Raw genomic sequence first — 27,493 nt, 5'->3', positions numbered from 1 at the left:
CGGGACTCAATTCCAGGACTCAGAGATCATGACCTAAGCCAAAGGCTGACGCTTAGCCAGCTGAGCCACCCAAGCGCCCTATAGGTACTGTTTCTAATGGCTAAATTTAATTGATCATGCACTATGTGATGTGGACGATGATATGCATTTCATCACTAAGTCCTTACATCTCACGAGGGTACTACTATGACTCCCCATCTACAGAAGCCAAATCTGATGGCCTATAATATGCATTTCATCTCATTGAACCTTTACACCTACCCACAGTGGTGGTACCATCGCTGTTCAATTGACAGATGTGGGCTCTTTATAGCTACACCTGAAGGGGTTGAGCTAAGTTGCACACGGAAGGTCACTGATCTAGTGTGACCTAGTGTGATGTAGTGTCACTGATCTAGTGAGCTAGAGCGCAGATACAAATGCAGCTCTGTGCAACACCAAAGCCGGTGAATGTGCACAATTCCTCAGTACCACTTCATCTCTGGTGCAGGAGAGAGCTGGAGCTGGCTTGCCTGTACACTGCTGGAAGAAGACCACAGGTGGGCTGGATTTAGTAACTCAGACAAATCCAAACCATGGGATTAGAAGAACTATGACAGTGGCCACGTTCCTTTATCTCCCCAGGAGTTAACAGATGTATCTTCTTCAAGGGAAAAGGCAAGTCCAAGGTCTACCTGGGTAGCCAGGGCTCACCTGGCTGCAAGTCCACATGTGAGTGGGACTGAGAAGTCCCAACCTTTCCATGTCTTGGCTAGAGTTTCCATGCCTTGGAAAAGCACTACAGTGAACATGGGGCATACATGTCTCTTCAAGATTCTGACTTCATTTCCTATGGATATGCACCCAGAAGTCCGGTTGCTGGATCACAGGGTAGTTATGTTTTTATTCTCATTCCTTCCCCATGAACCTTCTGCAACGTAGGTGCCCTACATCACGGCAAGGACATCTCTGGCCAAGGCGACACCACAAGCAAGCAATAACACCAGGTGGAGCTCCAGAATCTGGGTTACTGAACGCTAGGTTTTCCCGATTCTCAGAATCCCAGAGGGAACACAGAAAGTCCAGGCGTCCAACGACAGCTCAGAGGACCCCACCGTTCCCTCTGACTGGGAATCAACAGCACAGGGTGGGTACCTGGGAACACCGGCCCTGACTCAACAGCATCTTGATTTGGGGCACAAAGGAGAAGGAAGTGCAGAAAAGTTGGAGGTGGCTTCCAGGAGAAAAAACAAACATACGGTAAGAAACCTGCTTTTTTCCCCCTGAAAATATATGAGCAGAGAACAAAACACAAGGTCTCAGTTTAAAATTTGGTCAAGTAATTGTCAAAGTCACATGTTTAACGTCTAGATGGTGCTTTGCCACGATGAGAAGTCATAGACGAACGACGGCAGTGTTTGTCCAGAAAAGTGCAGAGAAAATTCGACCGTTTACTACGAGACTCTTGTCAGGAACAGCTGCTTCCAAGCCAGGATTCTAACTTTACCCCCTCGAATGCAGCCACCCGGCAGGTCAAGTCACTTTCAGTGGCAAGAGCTCATGCCAGCGTTTCTTATGCACGATCCGGGCACAGAGTTTTATGAAATACTCTCTTCACCATGTGTCTCCCCTTGGGCATGTCCATGCCCACAAAACACGGGCTCCCCCGATCCGCACAAACCACGGTGGTGCGTGCGAGGAGTGCAATTTGCACTCAGTACTTTCTTGTCCAACATTCTATATTTTGCGCTTTTCTTGATTTATTCATTCACGGCACTAAACCCTACAAATTACAGATGGGAGATATGACGGAAGGATCTGGGTTCTATTAGCCTAATGTGAGGCCAAAATAAAGAGCACCAGTCTGCTGATGTCAGGGCTCCAAAGAGGGGCAAAGCATAGGAAAACACTCTTAAAATGAACTGACACAGCTTGAGGAGTCAAGCGTAAGTCCTTAAGGACGACCTCAAACCACTAACCCCTCTGTGAAGGGGTTGGCGGACAACTTCTCTCAAGTGCCACATCGGAAACAGCTTAGTTTGGAGGTTGCTTTCCCAACACTCATCAACGCTGTCCTGTGGTCAGACATCAAAGAGTGAGTGCCGCTGTGTTTCAATAAAACTTTATTTGTAAAATCAGGCATCGGGCTCCACTTGTGGAGTCCTCAAGCCACAGTTCACCAAGCCCTGCCCTGAGTTACCGAATTTAGGTTGTGCAGTCCAGTGAGCGCAGCAACCAAATCTTATTCCACGATACTCACTCCTACGCCGTTGAGGGGAAATGTCGATGAGGCCTCTACTAACAACATATTTTTTTCACTCAACTGAACACCTTCTTATAATATCTCTTGCGAGATGAAGAACTGAAATACGCGTCTTGGCCAAGAACATACAGCAAACTGCATCCTGGGTCTGATCCACCTCTATAACATCACACCTTCGTAGAGCCAAGTCTCACTTAAGTGTCCTCAGGAAACAGCTCATCCCCTCTTGCCTTCTAGAGAGTTCCGTGTCTGGATGTCTGCATGTCTGCTTTGCCAGGGTTTTCCCCCAGCGCCAAATGGCTTTACACATCCTTGAAAGCCTGGACAACATGATGTTCCTCCCTATTTAATGAAGCCTCCTACCACCACCACCGCAGGAGATGTTTTCCTACCGTCCATTTCCTTAGTATGTTTCCAGTCCCTTGTTTATGGGATGCCTGACAATCAATTCTGTGCACATCGTATCATCCCAGCGGGACCACTGGTGCTTGAAAACAAACTGTAATTCACTGCTTAATCAACTGACGGCCACAGCATAATCCTGTCCAAATTACAGCGGCCAATATATTTCTCGAATGAATGAAATTATGGATTTTTAAAAATTTATTTGAGATAGAGAAAGCATGAAGAGAGGGGTGGGGCTGAGGGAGAAGTAGAAGCAGATTCCCTGCCAAGCAGGGAGTCTGACGCAGGACCCGATCGCAGTTACCCTGGGACCATGACCCAAGCTGAAGGCGGATGCTTAACCCACTGAGCCACCCAGAGTCCCCGAATAATGGATTAACCAATGAACAGTATGGGTGGGGAAAATAAAATACTATCCTGTAGATGAGCGTGCTGAGAAATTCGTATTTCCAACCTTCTTTTTGTCCTTCGACTTTGCTAGGACTTTTCATTTCCCTTGTCAACTGCATTCCTGAAGTTGTGTCCTCCAGAGTCTTACCAAACTCAGAGGAGACCCTCACCTTGCATGTCATCCAGGACAATGAGCTCATCACCGTGAAATACCTCAACTCTCCGCCGGCCCAGAGTTCAGCATGTGCACCACCACCACATCCTTCCCACTGTTCTCCCACTTTTCCGCCATGCAACCTCAGCCTCCCTCTGCATGGAGCACACTACACCGCATCACTACCACTGGCTCCGGCTCAAAAATGGGTAAATCAAACACCTGTCATTCAAACACGAACCTTGCCCCCTGATACAGCTTTTGCAACCTTGTGTCCACACTGCGGTATTTAACGTTGTGGTATCACGGCCATACATTCTGCCAAATGAAAGCAGAACAATGAAATCCTTCCGTCTCGGCAGTGAGGCTTTTCTCGTTCTGCAGCTCTCTTCTCTGCTCAGGTGGGTCGTCTCAATCATTCCGAATGGCACTGCAGTGTCCCGGGTGCTTAGTAATCTTACCCCATCTATGTGCTCCTGACTGCTTGACTCAGATCACGGACACACTATTGTCCATCACACTCTTGCCCACATCCTGGACCTGTGCAAACTCTGACGTGAGTTGACATGTCCCCAGGAAGACACCAGCCCTCAATGAGAAATGTATCTGTTTTCCATAAATCTTGATCTTCTCAGCAATTTGACCTTCTCACCCATGCCTTGATGCTAAGTTCTCCATGTAAGTTTACCCCAGATCATCACATATGCTCCAACCTCTCCCATGATGAGGCCCTGCTCACTACAGCCTGCCTCCCTGCACAAATTTCTCAAAAGAACACGATACAGTTTCCTCCTTTCCCACCCTTCCGTCCATCCGGCCTCTACCCATTGCCTCTCTACCAAAAACATACCTGTGAGCATCATGTGGGTGATAAATGCAATAGACTGTGTGTGCTCATCTTACTGGGCTTTTTAGCAGCACTCATGTCAGCTGAGCATGCCTTTCCTGAATCTTTTCTTTTTCTGGTGTTTTTCTTATTTCACAAATCTGTCAACGTTGTCTTTATGATATCATCACTGTCCATCTCAAGTTCCTCGGAGCTTGGTCCTTGATCCTCTTCTCTTCCTACACCAAACGATCTCCTACACCTCTCCACAACCCAACAAAACACAGCTCTCTGCCCATGAATCTAAATTCATAAAGACAATCTGTATCTATCTACACAACCATGCAAGCCAAACGCACAAGACACATCTTGAATGTCTTCTCTTTTCTCTAACCCAGTATCCAATCGGCAGCCAACACCACTGGATTTACCAACGTAGCCATGTTCTCCCATTCCTGTCTCCATGTACTCAAACTATATAACCTTCAAATCGAAGCTCAAGTATTTTTCTTTCAGTTATGTATTCAGTCAGAAAATATGAGGCAGTGTTGTAGGTCCTGTGGATAGAGAGTAAAACCACACCTGCGCCATCCCAGATCTTGTGCTCTCATGGATGACAGTAATACCTTGCATGTACTAGGTGCACTTGCAAACACTCTGCATATGCACTGAGTTGTTAATCCTTGCAACATTTCTTCATGATATTCCTCTAATAACAGTCATATTATTCCAGCTCTAAACATGAGGGAGCGGATACGCAGTCTTGTTTGCATGCCTCTACCCTTTTCTTATACTGCATTTGGGTGATATTCACATGCAATTTTAAGCACTACTCGAACGGCAATGGTTATTTTTAACACATCCCTATTGCACATGCTAACTTGGATGCGGGATACCTCATCAGCCTCAGCACCTGAAACTCCTTGTTTACTCTTTCATCTCCAGCAACACCGAGCTGCTTCTGTGCTCACTGTAAGCATCTCACTCCCACCTAAAATGAATTGCTCACTTTTCCTCTCCTCGCCAAGACTTACAAACATCAGCCTGCAAAAGGTCATCTGCCCCTGGGAGGCTCTCCGAAGTCCAGGTTGGGCTGACGACTTGTCACCGTCCATTCCTGAGTGTTCCCTTAGCAGTTCGTTATTCAGAAAATCTCTCTGTAGATCCGCACGTCAACATCAGAGTATGAGCTACAAGAGGTCAGAGACCCTAAACCTTGGCCTTTATGCCCTAGGAGCCAGCCCCATGTCTGGTATAATGTATGGAGTCAATACATGAGTGCTTATTGTCGGACATAACTGAGCAAGGGCACTCATAAATGAAGATACCACGCGATCTTCTTTCAAAGGTGAAAAGGCCACAGATGCCTCCCGGCACACTAAATCCCACACCAGCAAGGCCGGGCACCTGTGCCTACTCTGAGGAAGCTGAAGAAAACACCTGTCAAAATCTGAAGACAGAACCTGAACGTTAGACAACCACCTTCTAATAAACCAGCAGACCCTCTCGCTGTTTATTTTTTCTCCCTCCCACAACAAACGCATCAACTGCTCTCTGAAAGTTGTGTTACTGCACGAGGAAAAGACACACCAAATCCAGCAAATCTAGGAAGCAACTCGGAAGAGGTACAGACAAAAGGCAAATTGGTTGTTTTTGGAATTTGCACTTAAAGGAGAAATGCCACGAGTGGCAGTGCCTCGCACGCAGGTGTCAGGGAATTTTGAAAGTGTTTTTCTGCACATGGGGAAAGTCTACATTCTTGAACAGCTCGGAAAAATATGCTTCTGCAGACACCGTCGGTAGAGTTAATTTATCCATTCCATTGACATTTATGACTTGCCTTTAGTCAGAGTGAAAGGGAGGTAGGGGGAGAGTCTCCTTCAGGGTGACCTTGGTTGGAGAGAGGAATGGAAATGAAGCCAGAGAGAATCTAACTGATCTCTTCCCAACACTACAGAGACTCTTCTGCTCTGAGAAAGAAGCAGAAAGCTCTAAGCTTAACTATAAGAAAATATTCGGGAAGTTATTCTGGTCCCAGCTCAAGAAGGGTATTTTTGTGGGGCGAGGGGAGTGGAAGATGCTTGGGTGTGGTACTGAGAGCAGAAGGAAGAGAAATCTGGGACATGGCTATTGACTGAGCAAGTGTCTGTGGAACATCTACGGTGTGGTTATTGTAGGAAAGAGAGAGGTGACTAAGGCACCCCACATCCCTGCTCCCCCAGGATTTACACTATAAGAAGGGAGACAGATCATGAGCACACAGATTAATAATCAGACAACATACCAGATGCACAAGAAATGATAATAAGGTGCTGTGCTGAGTATCTGGTGGCAGGGACAAGAAGTTTTGAATTGAGTGGTCCAGGGAGATCCTACAGACACAGCATGTGAAGGAAGGCTCAAATGTAAGCAAACACCAGGGGATGAGCTTCTTATCAGAAGGAACTGCCCAATGGAAAGGCCCTATGGTGGGAATAGGATTAAAGTGTCTCGGAACCCCAAAACAAACCAGAAAGGCATGGGGAATATAGAGCAGTTCTAGGTCATGGTGGGACCATGTACCACCAAGGTGCAGGATTCATATTTTATTCTCAGTGGATGGGAATATAGCAGAGTGTTTTAAGAAAGGAAGAAAAGGCTTGTGAAGACAGAGGAGGCAGAGATTGGGGTGATGCGTTTGTAGGATAAAGAAAGCCAAGGATTGCTAACGACCCCCAGGAGGCAAGGAAAGATCCTCCGGGAAGATCTTCAGAAGGAGCACGGTCCTGCTGACCCCTTGGTTTAGGACTTCTGCTCTCCGGAAGTGAGAGAGGGAATAACCCTCTGTTGTTTGTAAGGCATGTATCTTGTGGCAGCTCTGGGAACCTCAATACAGTACAGTGAGCGTGCGATTATTAAGCTCATCCAGGTGCCTGGGCGGAGAACGGCTTGACAATAAAGAAGGATCACCTGGAAGACCACCTGGAAACCCACTGGGGAGATGACTTGGAGGTGATGCTGGCCTAGAGGAGGCTGTAATGGCTGGAGATGAGACAAGTGGGTCAATTTCAGGTATGCTCAGAAGGAAAGGTTGATAGGACATGCTGTTGGAATAGAAGATCCAGGGCAGGTCAAAGAAAGAGGCTTTGGGGGCTCAAAGAACTCAGCTTTGGGGGTTCAATCCCTGAGTGAAGACTGGTGCACATCAATGAGATCGGTTAGTCCATGAGACATGTGGTCTTGGGGAAAATGATCTCTTCCATGGATCGTTCATTAGGATAGATCTACCTAGATATCCCGCATCATGCGGCCAGCTGGATGGAGGAGTCTGGGGTTCGCAGCCAGGGTCGAGGCTGGCTGTGCATGTTACCAGCACTCAAATGCTGCCTGAGGTTGTGGGATTGGATGCGATCACGTAGGGTGTATGTATAGGTAAAGAAGGGGGTGCAGGACAGAGCCCCAGAGGTCCCCACCTTTGAGAGGCAGGTCAAAGAAGGAAAAAGAGCCAGAACTGGCAGGTTGAGAAGAAGCTTCCATGACTTTGCTTACACCTATCTCTGCAAGAAGCACCCCAAGGGCTTCAAACCTTGACTCAGACATCAGCTGAGGTTGAGCGGGGCCAGTTGCAGCTTCCACACGAGAACCACAATTTGTAGGACTATTGCTTTGAGCTCCGGTTAAACTGCCTTGATCCGGGTGGGGGTGTAGAATGAAGACGGCCTTTTCAGGACTCCTCCTCCTGTCTCATGTGAGCAGACCCGACACCTGCCCGGGGTCCAGTCACAGAAGCTGAGAGCCACAGTCTGTGCTTCCTGGAGACAGCTGAGGATCGCACGGAGACCCTAAACCCTCTGTTCCCCTAAAGCACTGATGCCTAATCCCCACTCTCAAATTAGCAACGTGCACAGTTTCAATATTTTAACAGCCCTGGTGAAATTTTTACATTTAACAGCTATAAGCGGTCACAGGCCAATGTAAACGTTATGGTATTTTGTTGTTCATTTATTTATCTTGCTCTTGGTGAAAATCCTAATACCTCAGTATGGGAACACTGTCAGGTTAACTAAACACGCTCATGGAGCCCATGCTTCTTGAATTTTTATGTGCGAACACGGATTATTCCTTGGTAGACTAGTTGTATTAGGTTGACATGTGGTCAGTGGAACGAAAATTGATTTAGGAGGTTCTCAGAAGTAAGTATTTCAGGAGCCGTGAGGATGAAGACACTGCCAAGATTGCTACAAATTCACTAGAGTCATATTCAAAGTCCACGCCGGACCCTACTTCTATGTCTCCATTTCCTTTTATGCAACAGCCTTTTGACCGGCACAGTTTACCCACCTCTAGATCTAAACAAGAAATTCATGCTGCAAACACATTTCCTTTTTTTTTTTAAATGAGAGACGGTATTAATGGTGTCACTATTCCCTCACCCCTGTAATCTTAAATTCTTGTTTTTTTTTCAAATGAACTTCTGTCCCTGTGATTAAAAGGAAGATCGTGTGGAGTCCCGGATAAGGGTGATTTAACTGTAGCCATTCTATCAAATTCACCCGCAGATTTCATTAGGGAAGCAGATTTGACTGGGTGACACGGCACTAACACCAGCTTAGACGTGACACGTCTTTTCGAGAGGTTTTGATGGAGAGTAAAAATCATTAACTGCTCAGAAAAAGATGCTCTTTTTGATCAGGGAGTTTAAACAGCGTGATTCCTCTATGTGCCAGTGTGCTGGGAGTCTGCAGCTTTACAAAACGAGATGTGACATTGAGAAGAGTCTTGGGTCATTTCCTGCCGCTAGAAGGAAGCCGCATCTTTCTTTAGGGGCAGCGCATTTTAACGATGCTGCACTGTGAGCCTGATTTCAACTAAATCTGACAAAGGGATAATGCTTTGCAACAGAGTAGCGGCCGAGATATTAATACAGTGTCACACACTGGTGGTATTTCTAGCACTCAAGCAAAATAGTGAAATATTGCTAACACATCCAATATGTTTCTTTTAAAAAAGAAAATCACAACAGTGGCTCCTGACATGCTGCTGGGACTGTAGGATGACCTTGGTTTGCGACCATCGTTTGGGACCTTTGACACGCTCTTTCTGACCCACACCGCTGATATCTTCGAGAGTCCACTGTCGAGGCAAAATGCTAACAGCACCTCCTCCTCTTGCTCATAAGGCATCCCGAGATCCCTCAGCAGGCGGTCATCTGGTCATCTCCCCGAACGAGGCCCCGCAGCAGTCATAGGTGTGACTTTCTTAAATAACGTATCGCTTTGTAACCGCTTCCGTTACTGTGATTTACGAACGTGTCTGGTCGGCAGCTGCTGACCTACTTGGGAACGTCACAGGCCTCCAGCAGAAGAATAAATGAAAAGGTGACCGCGTGCATGCAATGCAACCTGTAACTCCGTCTTTAGAGACGTTGTCATCTCTACAATAAAATAAAAACAGCTCTCTCCGCACAGGCCATAACCTCCCTGAAATACAGCGGATACAACTAATCTTACTATACGGGACTGTAAGTTTTCTCCCTAGGCTAAAATAAGGTGGTAAGCAGAGGGAGGGCTGGCCGACAGGGCGGCTGCCCGGGACGGTTAACCCCGCGCAGGTGACCCACGCTGGTTCCTTCGCATGACCCGCGACAAACAGCATTCGCGTGCTCACCCCGCGAGGTAGCACATCCTGTAGGGTCATCCGGGCCGCCGTGGCCAGGAACCCTTCTGTCCTAGCTTCTGGGGAGCCAAAAGGGTAAGAAAGGTCCCTGCCCCAAGGTGCCCAGAAGTTACGAGCAAGCAGACACGCGTACGAAGGTGTAAACCGAGGTCCAAGCTATGCTACCCTCGGGATAGAGAACGCGCTGCCCTCTTGGCTCTGCTGCTCTGTGACACGGTGTGACCCACGTGCTGCTTCTCAGTCCCAGCACTAACGTGGGGGAGCACTGGCAGAGCATAAAGAGCTAGAGGCAGTGCAGGAGAGCAAGCACGCACTGTGGCTGCCTGCTTCCAGCTGTGCCCACTTTGGAAACATTTCCGGGGCTCCCGGGGCCTCCAGGGGCTCTCCTTGCTGTATGCATCACTATGTCTTGTGCCTGTAAATATTAAATTGCGTGGTCTAGGCTTCTGCTCCCACCCACTCACTCACCCACCCACCCACCCACTGGTTGACCTTGAGTTTTATATTTATCGTATATTTATGAGACCATATTTTGTATTTATTTTTGCCTCAGGCCCAGGGCTCGATACACACCCCAATCAATATTTCTAAACCAGTTAACAGATGGAAATATACCATTTATTATCCTTTCATATATTTGGAGATAAGGTCGGATTCCCTGCATCCCTGGGAATCTCTGAAACACCCATATGAGAGACTATAAAGGGGCAATAAAGCACTTTATCACCTTATGCTAGGAAAATTTTAGAGTCACCTGCTTTTCTGTGTTTTATGCCTATCGTTGCCTTATGCAGGTGGCTCCCACCAGCTGGGACGCCATGGTTCACGATGGTCACCTCCACTTCTCCTGCCCCATGGTGCAAAAACCCACGCCCACCACACATTTAGGTGGGTGGCCTAACCCTTAGCACTGATATCCCCTTTGGCCCTCTCATCTAAGTCTCTGAAATGGGCCACATTCTATCATGATTAGTTGTTACGTATGTCTTGTATTCACACTGTGTACGTGCTACAAGCAACCAGCGGTCAGTAGCCAGATCTGATCTACTTTTGATCATCTAATATCCTCATTGACTAGGCTGATTGGTCATGGTGGTGGCTTTGCTGAGGCTGTGTCAGGAATGAAGCATGAGCCAAAAACACTGCTGCACACTGAGGTAGGCGGAATAACAGCCTCCCAAAGATGTGCACATCCTCATCCCCGAGAACCAGTGTCTATGGGACTATGCACACGGGATTAACAGCTCTGAAATGGGCAAATCTGGGTGGGGCAGATAAAATCATAGTAGTCCTTGGGGAGGCATATGTTAGAGTGAGTGGAGGACACAGGGTTACAGAAACAGAGGTCAGAGAGACAGAGGGAGGTCTGGAGAGTTTGCACTGTTGGCTTTAAAGATGCAAGAAGAGGTCATTAGTCAAAGAATGCAGGTGGCCTCCAGAAGCTGGAAAGACAAGGAAACCAATGCTTCCCCATAGCCTGCAGGAGGATGTAGCTCTGGTGTCACCCTGGTTTTAGACCAGTGAGACCCTTCTCAGAGTTTAGACCTCCAGAATAATATGTTAACAAACTGTGTTGATTGAAGCAGAAGTTGGTGTTATTTTATTATAGCAGCAACAAGAAACTAATACATGTGGATTTACTGTTTTAACCAGCTATCCAATGTGAGGTTGCACTTACACTGGGTGAAAATGGCCTTATTCTAATGTCTGGACATAGAATGCATGCTTTTAATTTCCTTGGGAACCTAACAGAAATGGCAACATGGTCATTCCCTGCTCAATGCCTGGGGCACAGTGATGTCTTATATATCAGAAAGTGGTAGGAGGACAACATCAAAACTCAAGGGTCAAGGCCAAGGTGACCAACGGGTGAGCTGGGAGGCCAGAGCTTACTAATGTCAGCATTTCCCTGATTCACAGATTCCTCACCTTTATAGATTCCGTTACTTCCTCCATGAATTTCTCCTTTGGTGGTCACCTCTTCTACGTGCGCTCCTTGATCCGAGGTGAAGTAGACAAGGGTGTTATTAGCCAGTTTCAACTCATCTAGGACGTTCAGGATCTGCCCTGAAGGGGAGAAATGTTCAATTTTAATATAGGTCCATATTTACAAAAGAAAGGATGATCATTTGCTCTCCTCGACTTGTCGTAAGATAGGAAAGAAATGGTCTCGTATGTCACAGCTTTCCCCACACTGATCCCAACAGGGGATGCAATGTAATCAGAAAGCCTTTAAACCTTTAAACCTAAATCAGAAGGTTTAGTCATTGAACCAAGTGTCATCTACAAGCATCCTTTGAAACTCTAGGCATCATGTAGTGATTCTGTACAGAGACACGAGAAGGCATTCTGGAAGAATCAGGCCCATATATCATGAGCAATTTAGAGGGAAGGCCCTATGGTCCTGAGGATATAGAGAAGCCTACCAGTTTCTCTTATTCAGTGCAAAACACCAAACCATCAATGTTATTTAAAAAAGAAAAAAGATTCATGTATTTATTAGAGAGAGAGAGAGCACAAGCAGGTGGTGGGGACAGGGAGAGAGAAAATCCCAGCAGAGTCCATGCTGAGCAGAGAGCCTGATGCGGCACCTGAGATCACAACCTGAGCCAAAACCAAGAGTCAGATGCTTAACCAACTGTGCCACCTACGCACCCTCGCTGTTCTTATGTGAACATGTCTACAAATATTTTACAGTGAATGCCCTCTTTTAATACTTATAGAAGATACTAACAGATATAGTAGAGCTACCTGTTCTGAATAACAATATTCATTATCATTTCCTTTTTCTTGCCCTCATCATATTCCCCATACTCAACACTGGGTACCACCCCACATAGCAACATTTTAACATAATCCCAAGCTTTTTTTAAAGATTTTTTATTTATTTACTCATGAGAGACACATACACAGAGAGAGAGAGACAGAGAGAGAGAGAGAGGGGCAGAGACACAGGCAGAGGGAGAAGCAGGCTCCATGCAGGAAGCCTGACGTGGGACTCGATCCCGGGTCTCCAGGATCACACCCTGGTGAAGGCAGACGTGTTAACAGCTGAGCCACCCAGGCTGCCCCACAACCTCAGTTTCAACAAAAGCAGTAAGAGTAACAGGTACCGTCTACTGAGCACTCTGCCTGCAAAGGAGTTTATTACACACTCTCTTATTTAGACCACACGGAACCCCATGAGTAAACAGTGTAGGCTTTGTTTCTCAGCTGGGAGCAACAGTGTAAGAATGGGCACCTGCTCAAACTCCCATAGTTAGGAAGTTGAAGGCCCAGGAAGTAAGGGTTAAACGTTATTCCAAACGCCAGGCTCTCAAATCCGATACAGTTAGGTGGACAGACTCAATGAGAATCACAGAGGAGTAAACAAGACATGGGGTGGGGGGACTAGAGATATGCACTGAAATATTCCTGAACAAAACCATACAATAACCGCTTGTCTTCAAATTAGTACAGGAAGAAAGAAAGAGAGGATGGGGGTACAGACCAAACAAGACTGGGCATGAGTTCGTGGCTGGTAATTGCACATCAATGACAAGTGCAATTTTATGGTGCTTTTCTGTCTACTTCGATTTATGCCTGAATTTTCCACTAGAAAAAAAAAGTAGAAGTCGGTTGAAGACAGAAGAGGTTGAAATATAGACTGTCTGATTGGGAAGCTGTTGTCAGCTGTCAGATCAGAAGTAAATTACGGTCAATCCAGAAAAAAATACAATTCGTGATCTCCACAGAGACCCATATACTCATATGCCGCTGGTTTAATTTCATCAGCTAAGGTGTACAGTTACACTCTGGTTGAGGTGCTAGGGTCTGACTCTGCTTTTCATGTTGGACTGCTAAGAGTTCTCAAGCCTCACCAGTCCTCAACTGACTTGTGCCCGACAAGCTAATAAGAAAGCCTGGGTGCTGCCCCCTGCAGCGCCTGTGGGAGGGAGATTCAAGCTATAGCAGCTTCCCCCTGAATGCTCCACCCCATTCCTGCCTCCTCCCACCATGAAAGGTCAGTCTCCTTTCGTGCTGCCCGCAAGCTATTTTCAGACCAGCCTGGGAGCTACTGTACTCCCCCTCAGAAAGCCTCATTATGTGAGTAATACACATTTTGCAGACTCTTGCTGTAGGTGTGGCATCATTAGTTTGGACACGGGAACCCGACTTGGTGTGGGGTGGGAACCCACCTCATTACTGCAGGATAACCCCAGCAACTGACAATTTACAAGGATGCCAGGTACCCCTTGCAGCAGGAATGATACGTGGATATGGGAACATCCTACCAAGCACGTAGGTCACGTCCCAGTTGGGACAGGGCCTCTACTTTGGGGCTGCAACTTCACCAATGTGGTCCAGAAAAGGGGGAGTTGGGCTGCAGACTCAACCCTCCATGGAGGTGGCACAGATGATTTCCGGACCAAAAGCAAAACCCAAGTCATTTGTTACAAGACATATTTTTGCTATTTGATTGCAAATGCCACCGGCTATGGTATGTTCAATCGTTCTCAATTTTTTAACTCATATAATAAACATTCCAAGAAGCCACACCATATACATAAATGTCATACTCAGAACCAAGGAAAAAGATGCATGAGGGCCATTTTAGATTTGTCTCCCATGATAAATCATTATCAGGCAGACACTGATTGTGGTGTTACTCGGTACAGCAAAGCAAATCACCTGTGTGCTTGGGGATATTTGGCTCTAACACTAATTTCAGCTGTATCATTTTGAGTATGGTAATTAGCTTAATGAGTTGAAATAGGGAGAAGAAATAAGACGATATAACCCGCACTTATACTTTGAAGGAAAAAATGCCCTTTTGACTCATACAAGTTCTAAGTAAAATGATACAGACTAAGCAGTTAGCAGACGATTGAAGGTTTTACTCCCTTGTGTTGTAATTAGTACTTTGCAATAGGGTGTGCAACCGTGCACCTTCACTTCAAATATAATTCACCTTTCATTTATTCAGAAGAAATTTTTTTTTTAACGTGCCATCCACGATAACTTTTGTGGACACAAGACCTGCACGCAAATATCTACGGCAGTTTTATTGATGATTGCCACAACCTTGGAAACAACCAAGGCGTCCCTTCAGGAGGTGACGGGATGAGGTATTAACACACCAGATAATGGAATGTTATCCACACTAATGAGAAACGAGCCATCCAGCCGTGAAAAGACATGGGGGGAACTTGAGATGCATGTTGTCAAGTGGGAGAAGCCAATCTGAAAAGGTAGTTCCTATATGATTCCAACCAAATGATGTTCTGGAAAAGGCCGAGCTATGGAAACAGTAAACAGATCAGGGAACAGGCTGGGGCATGGCTGAGCAGCCAAGCCCTCAGAGCCTCCTGGAGACCCGTCTTCTTTGTTCAAGCCAGCTGCAGCCCCTGCCTACCAATTCCCCGGCCGGCTCTTTCCATCTCCAGATGAGCCTGCAGGTGCACTTGCTACCCAGACTCCTTCTACTGAGATGCATGTTACGTCTTTCCCCATCTCAGCTCGCCACCCGCCCTGGGGATTTCCTCCAAATCCCGGCACTCCAAATGACCATGGTAAGATACTCACTTAGTCCCCCTCAATTTTTCTCATTCTTTGCCTAGTGTCATGACTTCTTCTTTTTGATCACACGTTCCCCGTACAGCCAGGCTGGGATTGATACAAGGGAATCTAGCTGAGGCCGTTAGGCACAAACTGTGGAATATTTGGCCGAATCTGTGCAGAAACTGTCAGGTTTCTGATTTCCTTTGAGTTATTTCCTCCTTGGGAAAAAAAGCACTCTCGATCCCATACAGTTTAGGTCTTATGTCAGAATCTCATTTATAAGGCCTCAAGCCCATTAACTGTTTAAGTTTTCATAAGATTGATCCCAGGAAGGTCTAACCTATTTCTCTCCTAAAAATTCTGAACGGAAATCTCCCGTGAGAACAAATGCTGGTGTATTATTTCTTTTTTTTTTTTTTTTTTTTTTCTGCGCGGTACATCGGGAGTCAGAGGTCCACAAATATGACTTTTCAGTCAGGTTCTCAAGGTGTAATGATACCAATTCGTCCAGGATGATAGTTTCGAATTACCGACGGTGGGCTGCAGGAGAGCTTATAAATGAAATGTGTTCTTCCCAAAGCTTTCTCACATTGTTCCCTGACTGAAACAAATACAGGAAATAAGCCATTCCAAGAGCACTTTGTTATTTTAACTGCGGACAACAGAGGGGGCTTATCAAAAAGAAGAACTTCAGACTTTTGTCAGCGGAAAGGACACACCTTGGAAATGCAGAAACCTGGCCCCTTCCTTCTACAGGTGTGAACGTGGCTTCCAGAGGAAGCCTAGATCCAGCAGCGTCCCTTCGTTCCATTTATTCACTGCACGAACGAGTGTGAAACCACTGTTGGGAATCAGGCAGTGATCTTCCACGCAGGACACAGAAAACTTCCCAATGCACACGCCAGATTCCAGGTCTTGCCCCAGAGAGCAGCTCCCACAGAGAACTAAGTGCTCGGGCTCTGTCTCCTGGCTCCCAGTAGGAGCCGATTTGGTTCGAATCCTATTTTCCCAGCTTGCTCAGTGGCATTTTTTGCTTCTACATCCCAGATGATCATGTAAAATAGTGAACGTGTTGCCAGGAAGCACAAAAGAGGAGAACCGCATCCAACACAGCCCGGGACTGGCCACACTATGACGGCTCAATGCACCTTAGCTCTTAAAACGGAGTTTTAAAAAAATGGGCTTGCCTAATTGAAGACTCGTGATTTCAGCTGCTTTGGCTTTCTCTTCCACAAGGTAGCTCAGCTCAGATGAAATACTGGAGAAAAAGCGCTGTGAACAAACTATTTTACCCTTTTGGAGGCATCGTGCTCATTAAGAAAAAAATGGTCTCAAGCAGCCACACAACATGAATAATTAAAATTTCCACCTTCTCAACATGGCTCCAGGGAACATGAGGAAACCCTAAAGAGTCCCCATAAAACTATTTTAGTAAGTCTTTTATCTGATCAACAGGTTAATGGGACTCGATCGTCCCACTGAGGTCAGAATCTGAAGATAAATGAGAGCACCTAATTGTAGCACCTGGTGGCGGCTAGGACTGCACAATGCTTGACGTTGTTCTAGAAAGCTACCTTTAACCTGTGTCCTCGTGCTCTCCTGAACCTGTTCTTGGCTGGCACAGAGAAATCTGGCGGTCAGTGGCCCTAGAAAGGCAATTCTTTGTTAGCTTATGTAAGATCAGAAGCACAGCCAGCATCCCATACGTCGGGACATGATTGGTCAATGTGCAAATAGATTTACTGTCGTCAGCTGGAAGCAGTGCCCATCGAATGCAGGTAAACTTGACCTAGTACTTCCATGTGAAACAAATGGTCAATGTTTCCAACACTTCGGGCCTCATCTCCATGACATGGAGCTCAAGAGACCGCACAGATGAAGCATCTGAAGAACACCTATGACTTACCTACAGTATAAAATCAACTTCAAAAACAAACAAAAAAAGCAAAAAAAAAAAAAAACAAAAAACAAAAAACAAGCAACTTCAAAAGCTTACCTATAAAAAAACAGTATATGACCAAAAATAAAATTTCTGAGATTGGACTATTAACTCCTTAACTCACCAGAGATACAAATATGATATGTTGGCTTTTGTGGAGTGTGTGTGTGGGGCAGGGGTGGGGCGGGGGAGGACTCGATGTTTTTTCTTATGACCTATCACTTGTTAGTTGAGGGTATTTTTAGAGAGAAGCTAGCGAAATACTGTAACAGTTAAATAGAAGTTGTAGCATTTTGCCTTAGAATCAGATCTAACTCGGGTATTGCCTGAAATGCTGCCTGGGTCTCCATGACTCACATGGCGCCGGCACGTCGAGGTCCGAGGAGGTCCTGAACGTGCAGGATGATTTCGGACCCCGAGGAAACGGGGGCGAGCGGGTGAACTCGAGCCGGTGTCGCATACCCATGCCTGAGTGATGAGACAAGGCTGGCTCCCCGTCTGCACTACCAATGGGGCCAGAGAAAGGGGGCCCACGCGTCATCCCCAGCAAGTGATCCTGAGGGCGAGGATGGAGGAGCCATGGAACAATCCCTCTGGTGGCTTTAATCCAAGGATGACGCTCTCCCTGGCCACCGGTGAGATCTACACGGACGCATCCAACGCCAGATCTTGTCTGATTTCGATTCAATCCGACTCACCATATCCATTAAGTTGGGGATCACCCTTTAATTACCTCGCGGACTTGCACGTCTCCTAGGGCTACAAGAAGATTTCACTCCAAACATGTTTAGAAGACATGCCTACCCGTGTTGCTAAGAGCTTCGGCAAGGTAGGCCAACGTGAGACCAAGGCACTGGTTGGGCTGCTTCGGGCACGCACGTAGGTCTTTTGTTCTTCCTTCTTCTGGGTCATCGCCCACATAATAATCAAGACCTTGTATGCGGGACACAGGTTCCCCAGCGCATTCATATCACACGTCAGTGTTCTTCCAATTGTAATGGGCTGATTTATCACCTTGGGAACCACGCTAACAGGAAGCCTCCGATTCAGTATATCGGTGGGCCTCAGAATTTCTAAAACGCTCCTAAATGACACCTGTCCGAAGACCATACTTTTAGAAGAGCCTGTATGTGTGACTGAACGTTAAATAAATGCCGATGTATAAGAAAAGGACGTGCTTAGCATTTTATGGATTGCAAGAACTGCCAACAAGAATGAGATTTGGGTACATTTTCAATTTAACACCTGACTTTTCCTCCCAGGAAGTAAACTTAATAACGTGGACTCAGGATGATCAGGGCAGCTCAGAAACGGAAAAGCCTTAGGATTTTAACGCTGCTTTTGCACAGGTGACCCCTTCTCTGCCCGCGTTGCCGGCGCTTCTCGCTCCAGTTACTTCCTGCCTGAGCTCGCACCATTTCCCGGAAACGCAGCCTTATTTTGAGCTGTACCTGGTTGTTGTGATAATGTTGTGATTCCCTCCATTAAACCTGTCCTTGCCCTCATCACAGTCGTCACGTGTGATTTATCCCCTGCACCTGCATCTGCTCCCACCATCTGGGGTGCCTTCACGGCTCTACTCCGCTATCTCCTCGGGTTAATAATAACCCATGTTGCTGTTTTCTTTTCTTTTCTTTTTTTTTTTTAATTTTTTCCCCAGGGTATCGCATTTGCTGGAAATGATCTGAATGATTCCAGCCAGTTCTTATTCTCAGAGAGCTCACCGGTGTTCTGCTGCATCGACGAGGCAAAGGCACGTACGACAATGGTGTCGCTGCATCCGTTCAGTGGAGTCACGCACGTCTGTGAGAGGAAACCCAAGGCCGGCGTGCCTGTGAGCCCAGAGGAGGCCACTCCGAGTGAGCGCCTGAGGTCACTGCTCCACGAGGGTGCTACGCACGGGCAGCCTCTGATGAGGGCTCTGCTCAAGGGAGCACACGGCCTTGCCCCTCTTGACCCAGAGATGCCATCGTCCTGCCTGCACTTTACCGACTGCTGCAAAATCAGGTTTAGGGATTCTGGGGAAGTCCTCTGCTCTTTTGAACGGCCACCGGCCACCCGCTGAACCTGCCCTGGGTGGGTCACCCAGGCTTTGCTGTGGCGTGCAAGATTGCCCAGATGCCCCCATGGCCCGCCCTCGGATCAAAGTCAACACAATGCTCTGGAAATACGGCAGCCAGGACTTCTGCAAAATCTCATCAGAGGGGACGCTGCCCTGAAATCCCTCTGTGAGCTGCACTGTGTGCAGACAACGTGCAGAGCTGAAGGACAACTTTCAAGAAAACTAAACCTTTCAGAATTCTTATTTGTGATACTCAACCACACCATCCACACTCACTTTTATTTTAGCACGAGCTTGTATGTTGGTTGTTTTGTTTTGTTTTGTTTTGGGTGGGAGAGGTGACACTGGGTTTTCACCGTCTATAAAAACGAAGGTGCAAAATTACAAATTATGTTTCCTTTCACTGATCCTGCAAGTTAATCAGAGATTCAAGCCCTCCTGGGCTAACGCTGCACCACGCACCTCCTTATGGGGCCAGCTCAAGCTCTTAGGGGTAGGGTAGCTCAATGGTTCCTACCGAGGCTCTGGGCCGACGGGCTCTTCTGGGGGCTGTGAGGACCATCTCGAATATGAGGTAGAGCATCAATCATGACATTGAGAGAATACACAAGATGCTGTGAATTCATGTTTTTTTCCATCACAGATCTTTTTCTCATCCGTGAGCTATTCCTAAGAGCTTGAGATCTATCTCCCCGTCAAACCAACGCTTCACCCTGGAGTCATGCAGACATTGCAGGGGAGTTGCACCCAGGCAAACTGAAGGTCGCGTTGACTACGAGGCATCATATGCCCATTGCAAGAAAGATGTTTGACATACCTGGGAAATGATAATAATCATAGCAAGCAGTATTCGTGGAGCACTTTGGGCGTGCCAGGCACCAGGCTCCGTGCTCTAAACTCATGACTTCACGGAATCTGATTCATTAATCCCAGTAATTCAAGCAGGTCGAAGGATCGACCCCTGCAGTGGGGCCATCGCACCTGATCTTCGGACGAGCCCTAACGGGGTCCTGACCTACAAGCAACAGGTGTTCAGATCTATTCCTGACCCGAATCCTGACCTCAGCTCTCAAATACACACATTGGTATTCAGCGCAATCAGGTCTGAACACCGCTCTAACTCAACATCCTGAGTCCTGATACATCTCTTCTTTTCCTGCCAGGAAATATTTAAGGAGAAGATTAAATGTGTTAAACCGGTTAACCGAAGGCAGAGCAAGTACCACCCACAACACTCCTATACTATCCACGGAGACATTCAGCTGCAAGTTTTCTGCATCTGGAGTCTTATTTTGAACAGAGATGCGGTATCAGAGGCAGACTCTGGAGCATGGGATTTGGTGGCATCTTAGAATCAAGGAGCTGGGGGATCCCTGGGTGGCGCAGCGGTTTGGCGCCTGCCTTTGACCCAGGGCGTGATCCTGGGGACCCGGGATCGAATCCCACGTCGGGCTCCCGGTGCATGGAGCCTGCTTCTCCCTCTGCCTATGTCTCTGCCTCTCTCTTTCTCTGTGTGTGTGTGACTATCATAAATTAAAAAAAAAAAAAAGAATCAAGGAGCTGGAAGTTACACCATCACGCGGGCCTGTCTCGTGGACCATGTGCAGTAGAGGGGAGCACACAGTCCACCGCCTGACTAATTCAGTGGTACCTTTCCCTGCAGGCTCCGTGGCGGGGCTGCGGCACCCTGGCTGCTGGCAATCACACACCAAGCCACCCAACCTCCCCGAACCTCACTTTCTCACCTGTAAACGACACATCATAAAAATGCCTCCCAGCAAACTCATCCATCCATGTAAAACATTTCAGTAAGTGACCAGAATATCACCAAATGATTTCACGGGTTAGCTGCCGTTGGCCGATCAAGGTTTCTCACTCGCCAGCTGGTGGTTGTGGCTATCATTCGTTTTATTAAAACGCACCCACATGTTTTATTAATCCTGTTTGAATTAATTGAGACTTGATTTCCTTGATAATGGATGATGTTATTTTCTTTATGAAAATGATTTATAAAACAGCGTTACAATCGATTCATTTTAATTCGAGATGTAAATTCAAGGTAAAGTAATATCCGTCCAAGCCCGAGAACGTGAAATTAGGCTTTGGGCTCTCTAAAGACGGTAACGCTGCTACAGAGTTTATGAAACCCAGAGGTTAATGATTTATGAACTAAATTAATTTGGAGAACCAGAATCAATATTCTACACAATGCATTTCCAACTAAATATTACAGCAAAATGTTTGTTTGAATCACCAGACGTGCCTTGGTCCTGCTCTGGTCACCTCCCCCCACTAATGCTTCTCCATCCCCTACTCTGTAGTCTTTATACCTACGGGCTAAGGATGCAAAAACTCGTTTTTGCAGAAAATGGACTACTTTGTCACAATTTTGGTTTTACTGGAAACTCACATAGGAGCCAAAGAGAAGGGAAAACATGCACGGTGCACCCTTTTCCTTTACGCTTGCAGCCCCATCACTGGATTTTTCTGAAACGGTGATTTACATCAGGCTTTCCAGATGTGCACACCTGCAGCACACACATAAAATCAAGATCCGCTTAAGGGACAATTAAAAATGCATTGTTGAAGATAAGGGTGACTCTGTAAGAGCAAAGCAATGAAAAGGAAGACAGCCGAGAGCAGAGTCCAGGGCCGACCACAGCAAGTGTGCCGCATGTCCAACTGGTGGGCAAATGGGTCAGCTGGAGTCATGGAGGAACAGACAATAGGTAACTTTAATAGTGCCACCCATACAAGACAGGGGAAGCCGGGTGATTACAGGGTTCTGACTTCAAGTCCCCAGTGGCCATAAGGTGCCTGTGTCTTTGACCACACAGGAGTCCTCATATTGGCTTGGTGTTAGGAATTCCAATCTTTACTCTTTAAAAATTACTGAGCAAGAAGCCTGATGGTCATGCTTGAGGAGCTCATGTCCAGTGGGCATGAGGGCCTCCACTCTCCAAAGCCAGAGGCTGCCCAAGGGCACAGATGTCTGATCCTGCCAGGCAGAGCTGACCTCCAGAGGGCCCATGGGATTTGCAGGGCTGACCTCCAGAGGGCCCATGGGATTTGCAGGGCTGACCTCCAGAGGGCTCATGGGAGTTGCAGAGCTGACTTCCAGAGAGAGCCCATGGGATTTGCAGGGCTGACCTCCAGAGAAAGCCCATGGGATTTACAGAGCTGACCTCCAAAGAGCTCATGGGAGTTGCAGGGCTGACTTCCAGAGGGCTCATGGGATTTGCAGAGCTGACCCCCAGAGGGCTCACAGGAGTTGCAGAGCTGACCCTTAGAGGGCTCATGGGAGTTGCAGAGCTGACCTCCAGAGAGCCCATGGAATTTGCAGGGCCCATGGGATTTGCAGGGCTGACCTCCAGAGAGCCATGGGATTTGCAGGGCAAATGCATTTGCCAATGGCATTTGCAGAGCTGACCGTCCCAGACCTGGATGTCACGCTTCCTCCTAAAACAAGGGCAAGCCCTGTGACCTCTCCCATGATTGCTCTCAGAGCAGAAAGACAAACCCGTACCAAATAGCAGGCAAATGGCATTTCAGACATTGAGCTTGAGAAGAGATGGCCCTGGCCAGTGACTTGCACTTCCAGTGCCACGGAGACCAGGGAAACAGCAAAGTAAGAAGAGCCCACCTCCACATTAAGAAATACTTTAGGTGGGACTCTGAAGCAATTGCAGGGGGAGGGATAAGAGCTTCCTTCCAGGAGAATCAAGACCCAACTCCAGGAAATGGCCTTTCTGGGGACGGTCACCATGGCACATGCATGAAATGCAGAGTGAGGTCATGAAACACAAAGCCGTGGGCAAGAGCAAGGAGATCCCACCTGTGGAGCCACAACTAGCTAGGGGATTTTTTGGCTTTTGGTGAGACAGGCCGTACGTGTGCAGTATACTGCTCACACTTCTGTGCAGGCATGCTCGTGCCAATCCACGTGTAGATGAGCGCAGACGCTCAAGCACGGGTCCTACCCTGAGCCTACTTTATACTGTTCTGGTCAAGGATTCCCCTTCTCTTCTCCCAATCCTAGACTGCAGCCCTCCTTGGCCAACGGTGTACGAGCAACACTCGCTCCTCTCTCTCCCGGGTTTTGCAGAGAAGCATCCCCCTCCCGGGATGCCCTCCCAGAAGACCTCTGAGGATAAAACGAAGAAGCACTGCTGAGACGGAAGCGTCCACTCCTCTCTGTGAATATGGTAATTCCTTCCGTTTCAAAATACATCGTAACGTCCTCTGACTTTTCTCTCCTTTGCTTGGCTGCCAGGCAGCATGAAACAAAACCACAATGTCAACCCGTGTCAACAAGGTGAAATGTTTTTTTTCTCGAACTCGGTCCTTGAAGCTTCACAGACCGTCAGAGAAGCTTATTGACTGCAGGTTTTCTTCTGCTGAAAGTGCGGGCTTATTTACTTGCTAAAATTCAGATGCATAAATGCATTTATGAGACGGTTGTTACTGATGAAACTTGGCAGGAAACATACAGCCGTGCCGACAAAGGCATCTGACAGGCAATTGTACCTTCCATTGCGTAAAGTTAAAATACTTAAAATGCTGTAATTTGGTCATATTTGTTCTCTCCCGAGTATTGTCTTACTTCAGAATGAAAAAATATTATGACAACAGTGTTCTTTCGATAACCACTTGCTATGAACCAGAGATGTGAACGTGTGCAGAACTTACACTTTGCCATGACCGACTCACCGGAGACTTTACAGGTGAATGTCACTGGGTATTTGCTTCACGACTTCAGGAGCTGGTAAAGGTCAGAAGCCAACGGGGGTGCCTGCTGTTAGTGAACTTAAATGAATGACATCGGGTGTGAGGCCCCAGTTAACTCCAGAAATGACAAACATTTGTTCCCATTCTTTGCATTGACGGGGTCTGTGGTCCCCAGTGGACAGGATCTTTTTTGCATTGAGAAGGAGTCATTTTTGGAAATCTGCTACTTTATAATCTGTCTTTACTTTTTTTTTTTTTTTCCTATTGCTTGGGAGCAAATAAAACGGTGTACAGACTTCTGCCATAAAGAAATGTTCCGGGGATCCCTGGGTGGCGCAGCGGTTTGGCGCCTGCCTTTGGCCCAGGGCGCGATCCTGGAGACCCGGGATCGAATCCCACATCGGGCTCCCGGTGCATGGAGCCTGCTTCTCCCTGTGCCTGTGTCTTTGCCCCCCCCCCCTCTCTGTGTGACTATCATAAATAAAAAAAATAAAAATAAAAAAAAATGTTCCTCCCCAAATACTTGCAACCCTAAGTAAACAGATGAGCTCTGAGCCATCATCGTCTCCAACATATTGCTCCGGCCGCCACGTTGAGAGACACGGCTCCAGTGGCTGAGCCCGGCCCTCAGCTCAGAACACAGACAGACTCTGGGTAGCAACACGCAGACTCTGGGCAAACCTGATTTCCCACCCCACAAGGCTTTTTGGAGATGCAGCCCCAACAGATTGCAGGCAGACACTTATGCACCAATGATCTCAGAGGACAGTCCATGGAAAGGGGCCATTCAGTCCATTTTCTCACGGACAGATATCAAAGCAACAAAAGCTCACAAGATGCTAACCCATGAAACTGTGTTTTGGACATCTATGGCCACGTGCTTCCCATCTCCACCAAACAAGCACAGGGAAGTATACGCAGAGAAATGGCAAAGCAGAGACACATAATGACAGGAGTGAGTCAGTGGAAGGTGTGTGTGTGGCCATCACGATATCAGCACACTTTGTAGAGCTCTTCATGCATCCGGGAGCATGCTCCAAGACAGCCCAGCAACACAGGCAATGGTATGACCCCCATTTATGGATGAGGAAAGAGAGGCCCACTGAGAATGGTGACCTGCCCCAGCTTGGAAGATGGGGGGTGCTGGGAGTGCAGCTGAACCTCATGCATCTGGCCCCAAAGTCTACACCCTTCCCCAGCACTCCTACTGCTGCCAACATGCACAAGCCACATGTCATGGGGCCACCCTCTCCAGTTAAGACCACATGGGGCATAGAGATGTGTTCTCGGGTCTGAATTCTGTCCCTGCAATGTAACTTGTTGAATATCCTGGAAACAAGGTGGGCATATGCTATTTCTGCCCCCCGCCCTATGCCTAACTCTCTTTGAAAGTGAAAAACAAATCCAGAAGAAACAAGATTCGAGACCATCAAGGGGAAGCAGAGCAGAGATCCCAGAAGCACACCTGGAGACTTGGGGTGCAGGTGGGATCGCCAATGAGGTCAGGATGCCACCTGGCATCAGCCACCTGACTCCCTCCTTGCTGCCCAGGAGGAGGTTGGGGAGCAGAGCGGGAATGTCCATTTGGGGGCATTTGGAGCCAGCCTCTCCCGTACGTGGTCTCAAGGTTTTGTGCCCCTGGCCATGAGGAACAATAATACCAGAGAGGAACAGGTACTTGCTGGGGGGTGTGGACAGCCATCCCTGCACGCCCTAATATGCTTTAGCACCAAATCCACGGGTGACGACACAGGTATGAACCCATCACTAGTGCTCACTCACAGAGTAGATCTTGCCTGATGAATCATCTGGGGCTGCTCACTGTGGAACATGACCCCTGGACTACACCTACCCAAAACCAACAGCCATAGTAACAACAAATGGCAACGGTCACACACACGTTCCTTCCCATAATTTAAGTATCTCACCGTAAAACAGGAGACCATAAACATATTTGGAAGAAACACAAGAGAAAAGGCACACAATTTGGTAGGTGGAGAGACCCTTTTCGAAGCACATCATGAATCCCCAAAGTCACAAAGGAATTTCTGACCGCAGAAATTTACCACAAAAATTCTATAAATAGAATACAAACACAAACAAGAAAACTATCTGTAATATACAACTATTAATATCCTTAATATGTAAAGAGCCCATTTAAATCAATAAGAATAAAGATGAAAATACAACAGAAGTCTAGGGATACAAAAATAAAGAGAGAAAGCACATCAGTGGATGAAAATGTATAGTTTCAACTGCAGGTGCAACAGGAAGTAAAACTGAAATAGTGAAATAGCATTTTTCACCTGAGAAATATAAAAGTAAACATCTTTTCAGAATCATAATATCTAGAGTTGTTGAGGTCGTGAAAAAATTAGCATTCGTACAAATCATCAATGAATGTCCCACAGTACTGGGGGAAAATAAGATGTTTTAGAAAATATTTACTAATACTTAATTTTTAAAGATCCTTTGATTCAACATTTCAATTTTGGGAAACATTTCTTTCACGTATGTTCACACAGATTCAGAGTATTCACCTGTTCAAGCAGCACTTGAAACAGAAAAACAAAGACGCAGTGGCAACCGAGCAGTCCCTCCCAGAGGCACGGTTCAGTAAGCTGAAGTCTAAGAAACATGAAGTGGAAATCCAAATGCCACAATTGAAAAATATCCCAGAATTTACTTCCATGAAACAAGGAAAACTGCATGAACTGCGTGCAGAGTTTGCAAAAAAAATACTCTTAATAATAAAAACCACGTCATAATATTATGACATAATATTGGCAACACAGAGGCAATGAAACCTATGTCTTAGGTCATCAGTGAGGCTGCCCATCGGGGGTAGGGTCACCTGCGACACCTCCTTTCTCTCCCCTGTGTCTGTGTTCCTTGGTTTTGCTCGTGACTGATTGCTTTGCAATTAGAAAAACAATGACACACAATGAGGAAAACTTTCAAATTAAACGAAAAATACAGATGGCAACGCCATCTTGCAAAGATGAGATGTTGATGGATGGGTACCTCCAAGCTCTGCTCTTGAAGTACGTGTACCCAGGACTCAGCTGTTGGCGTGTCCGGATGCAGGGTAGCCCCTGCATGGCCAGAAAACCACCCTGATGAAGAAGCACGGGAGGAAGCAAGACTCCAGGTCGGTCAGTGTCATCCCATGACTGCTGTGTCCTCCAAACCACGACGCACAAAGGGGTCCTCAGACATACATCTCAGAAAGCGACAATAATGGAAGATCTTGGCACCTGTGATCTTATTTTCATTTATCATAAATTCACTTGTTTTTTCTTCAAGGCTGGAAGTTGTATGAACCTAAATAAAAGGACATTCTAGGAACAACATCACACGTATGGTTTCGAGGAAGCCCTGTGTTTTGAACGTCTACAACAAGTGCTCCGACATGGCCTACGGAATTGTTTTGCAAGTGTCCTGAAGCTTCGTGTATACCTTTGCAGATCAAACATGTGATTTTTTTTATACTGTCTTTTGATTAAATCAGTCTGACAACCGTGGAGAGAGAAATTATATATACGTAAGTC

The 27,493-nt window shown here is 46.9% G+C and overlaps 1 protein-coding gene across 5 annotated transcripts in view; it reads right to left on the bottom strand.

Annotated features, from left to right (window-relative positions):
• Positions 1-27,493, bottom strand: part of STS (steroid sulfatase) — a 140,937-nt gene that overhangs the window by 15,989 nt on the left and 97,455 nt on the right. For all 5 annotated transcript variants that reach the window (XM_055337418.1, XM_055337421.1, XM_055337417.1 and 2 more), the window contains one exon: positions 11,602-11,739. In XM_055337418.1, coding sequence (XP_055193393.1) covers positions 11,602-11,739 — 138 coding nt within the window. The remainder of the gene's footprint in view (positions 1-11,601; positions 11,740-27,493) is intronic.

This window comes from Nyctereutes procyonoides, unplaced genomic scaffold (genome assembly GCF_905146905.1).
Source record: "Nyctereutes procyonoides isolate TBG_1078 unplaced genomic scaffold, NYPRO_anot_genome, whole genome shotgun sequence".
Lineage (NCBI taxonomy): Eukaryota > Metazoa > Chordata > Mammalia > Carnivora > Canidae > Nyctereutes > Nyctereutes procyonoides.
The sequence above is the reverse complement of the archived record's forward strand: the minus strand, read 5'-3'. Positions and strand labels throughout refer to the sequence as shown.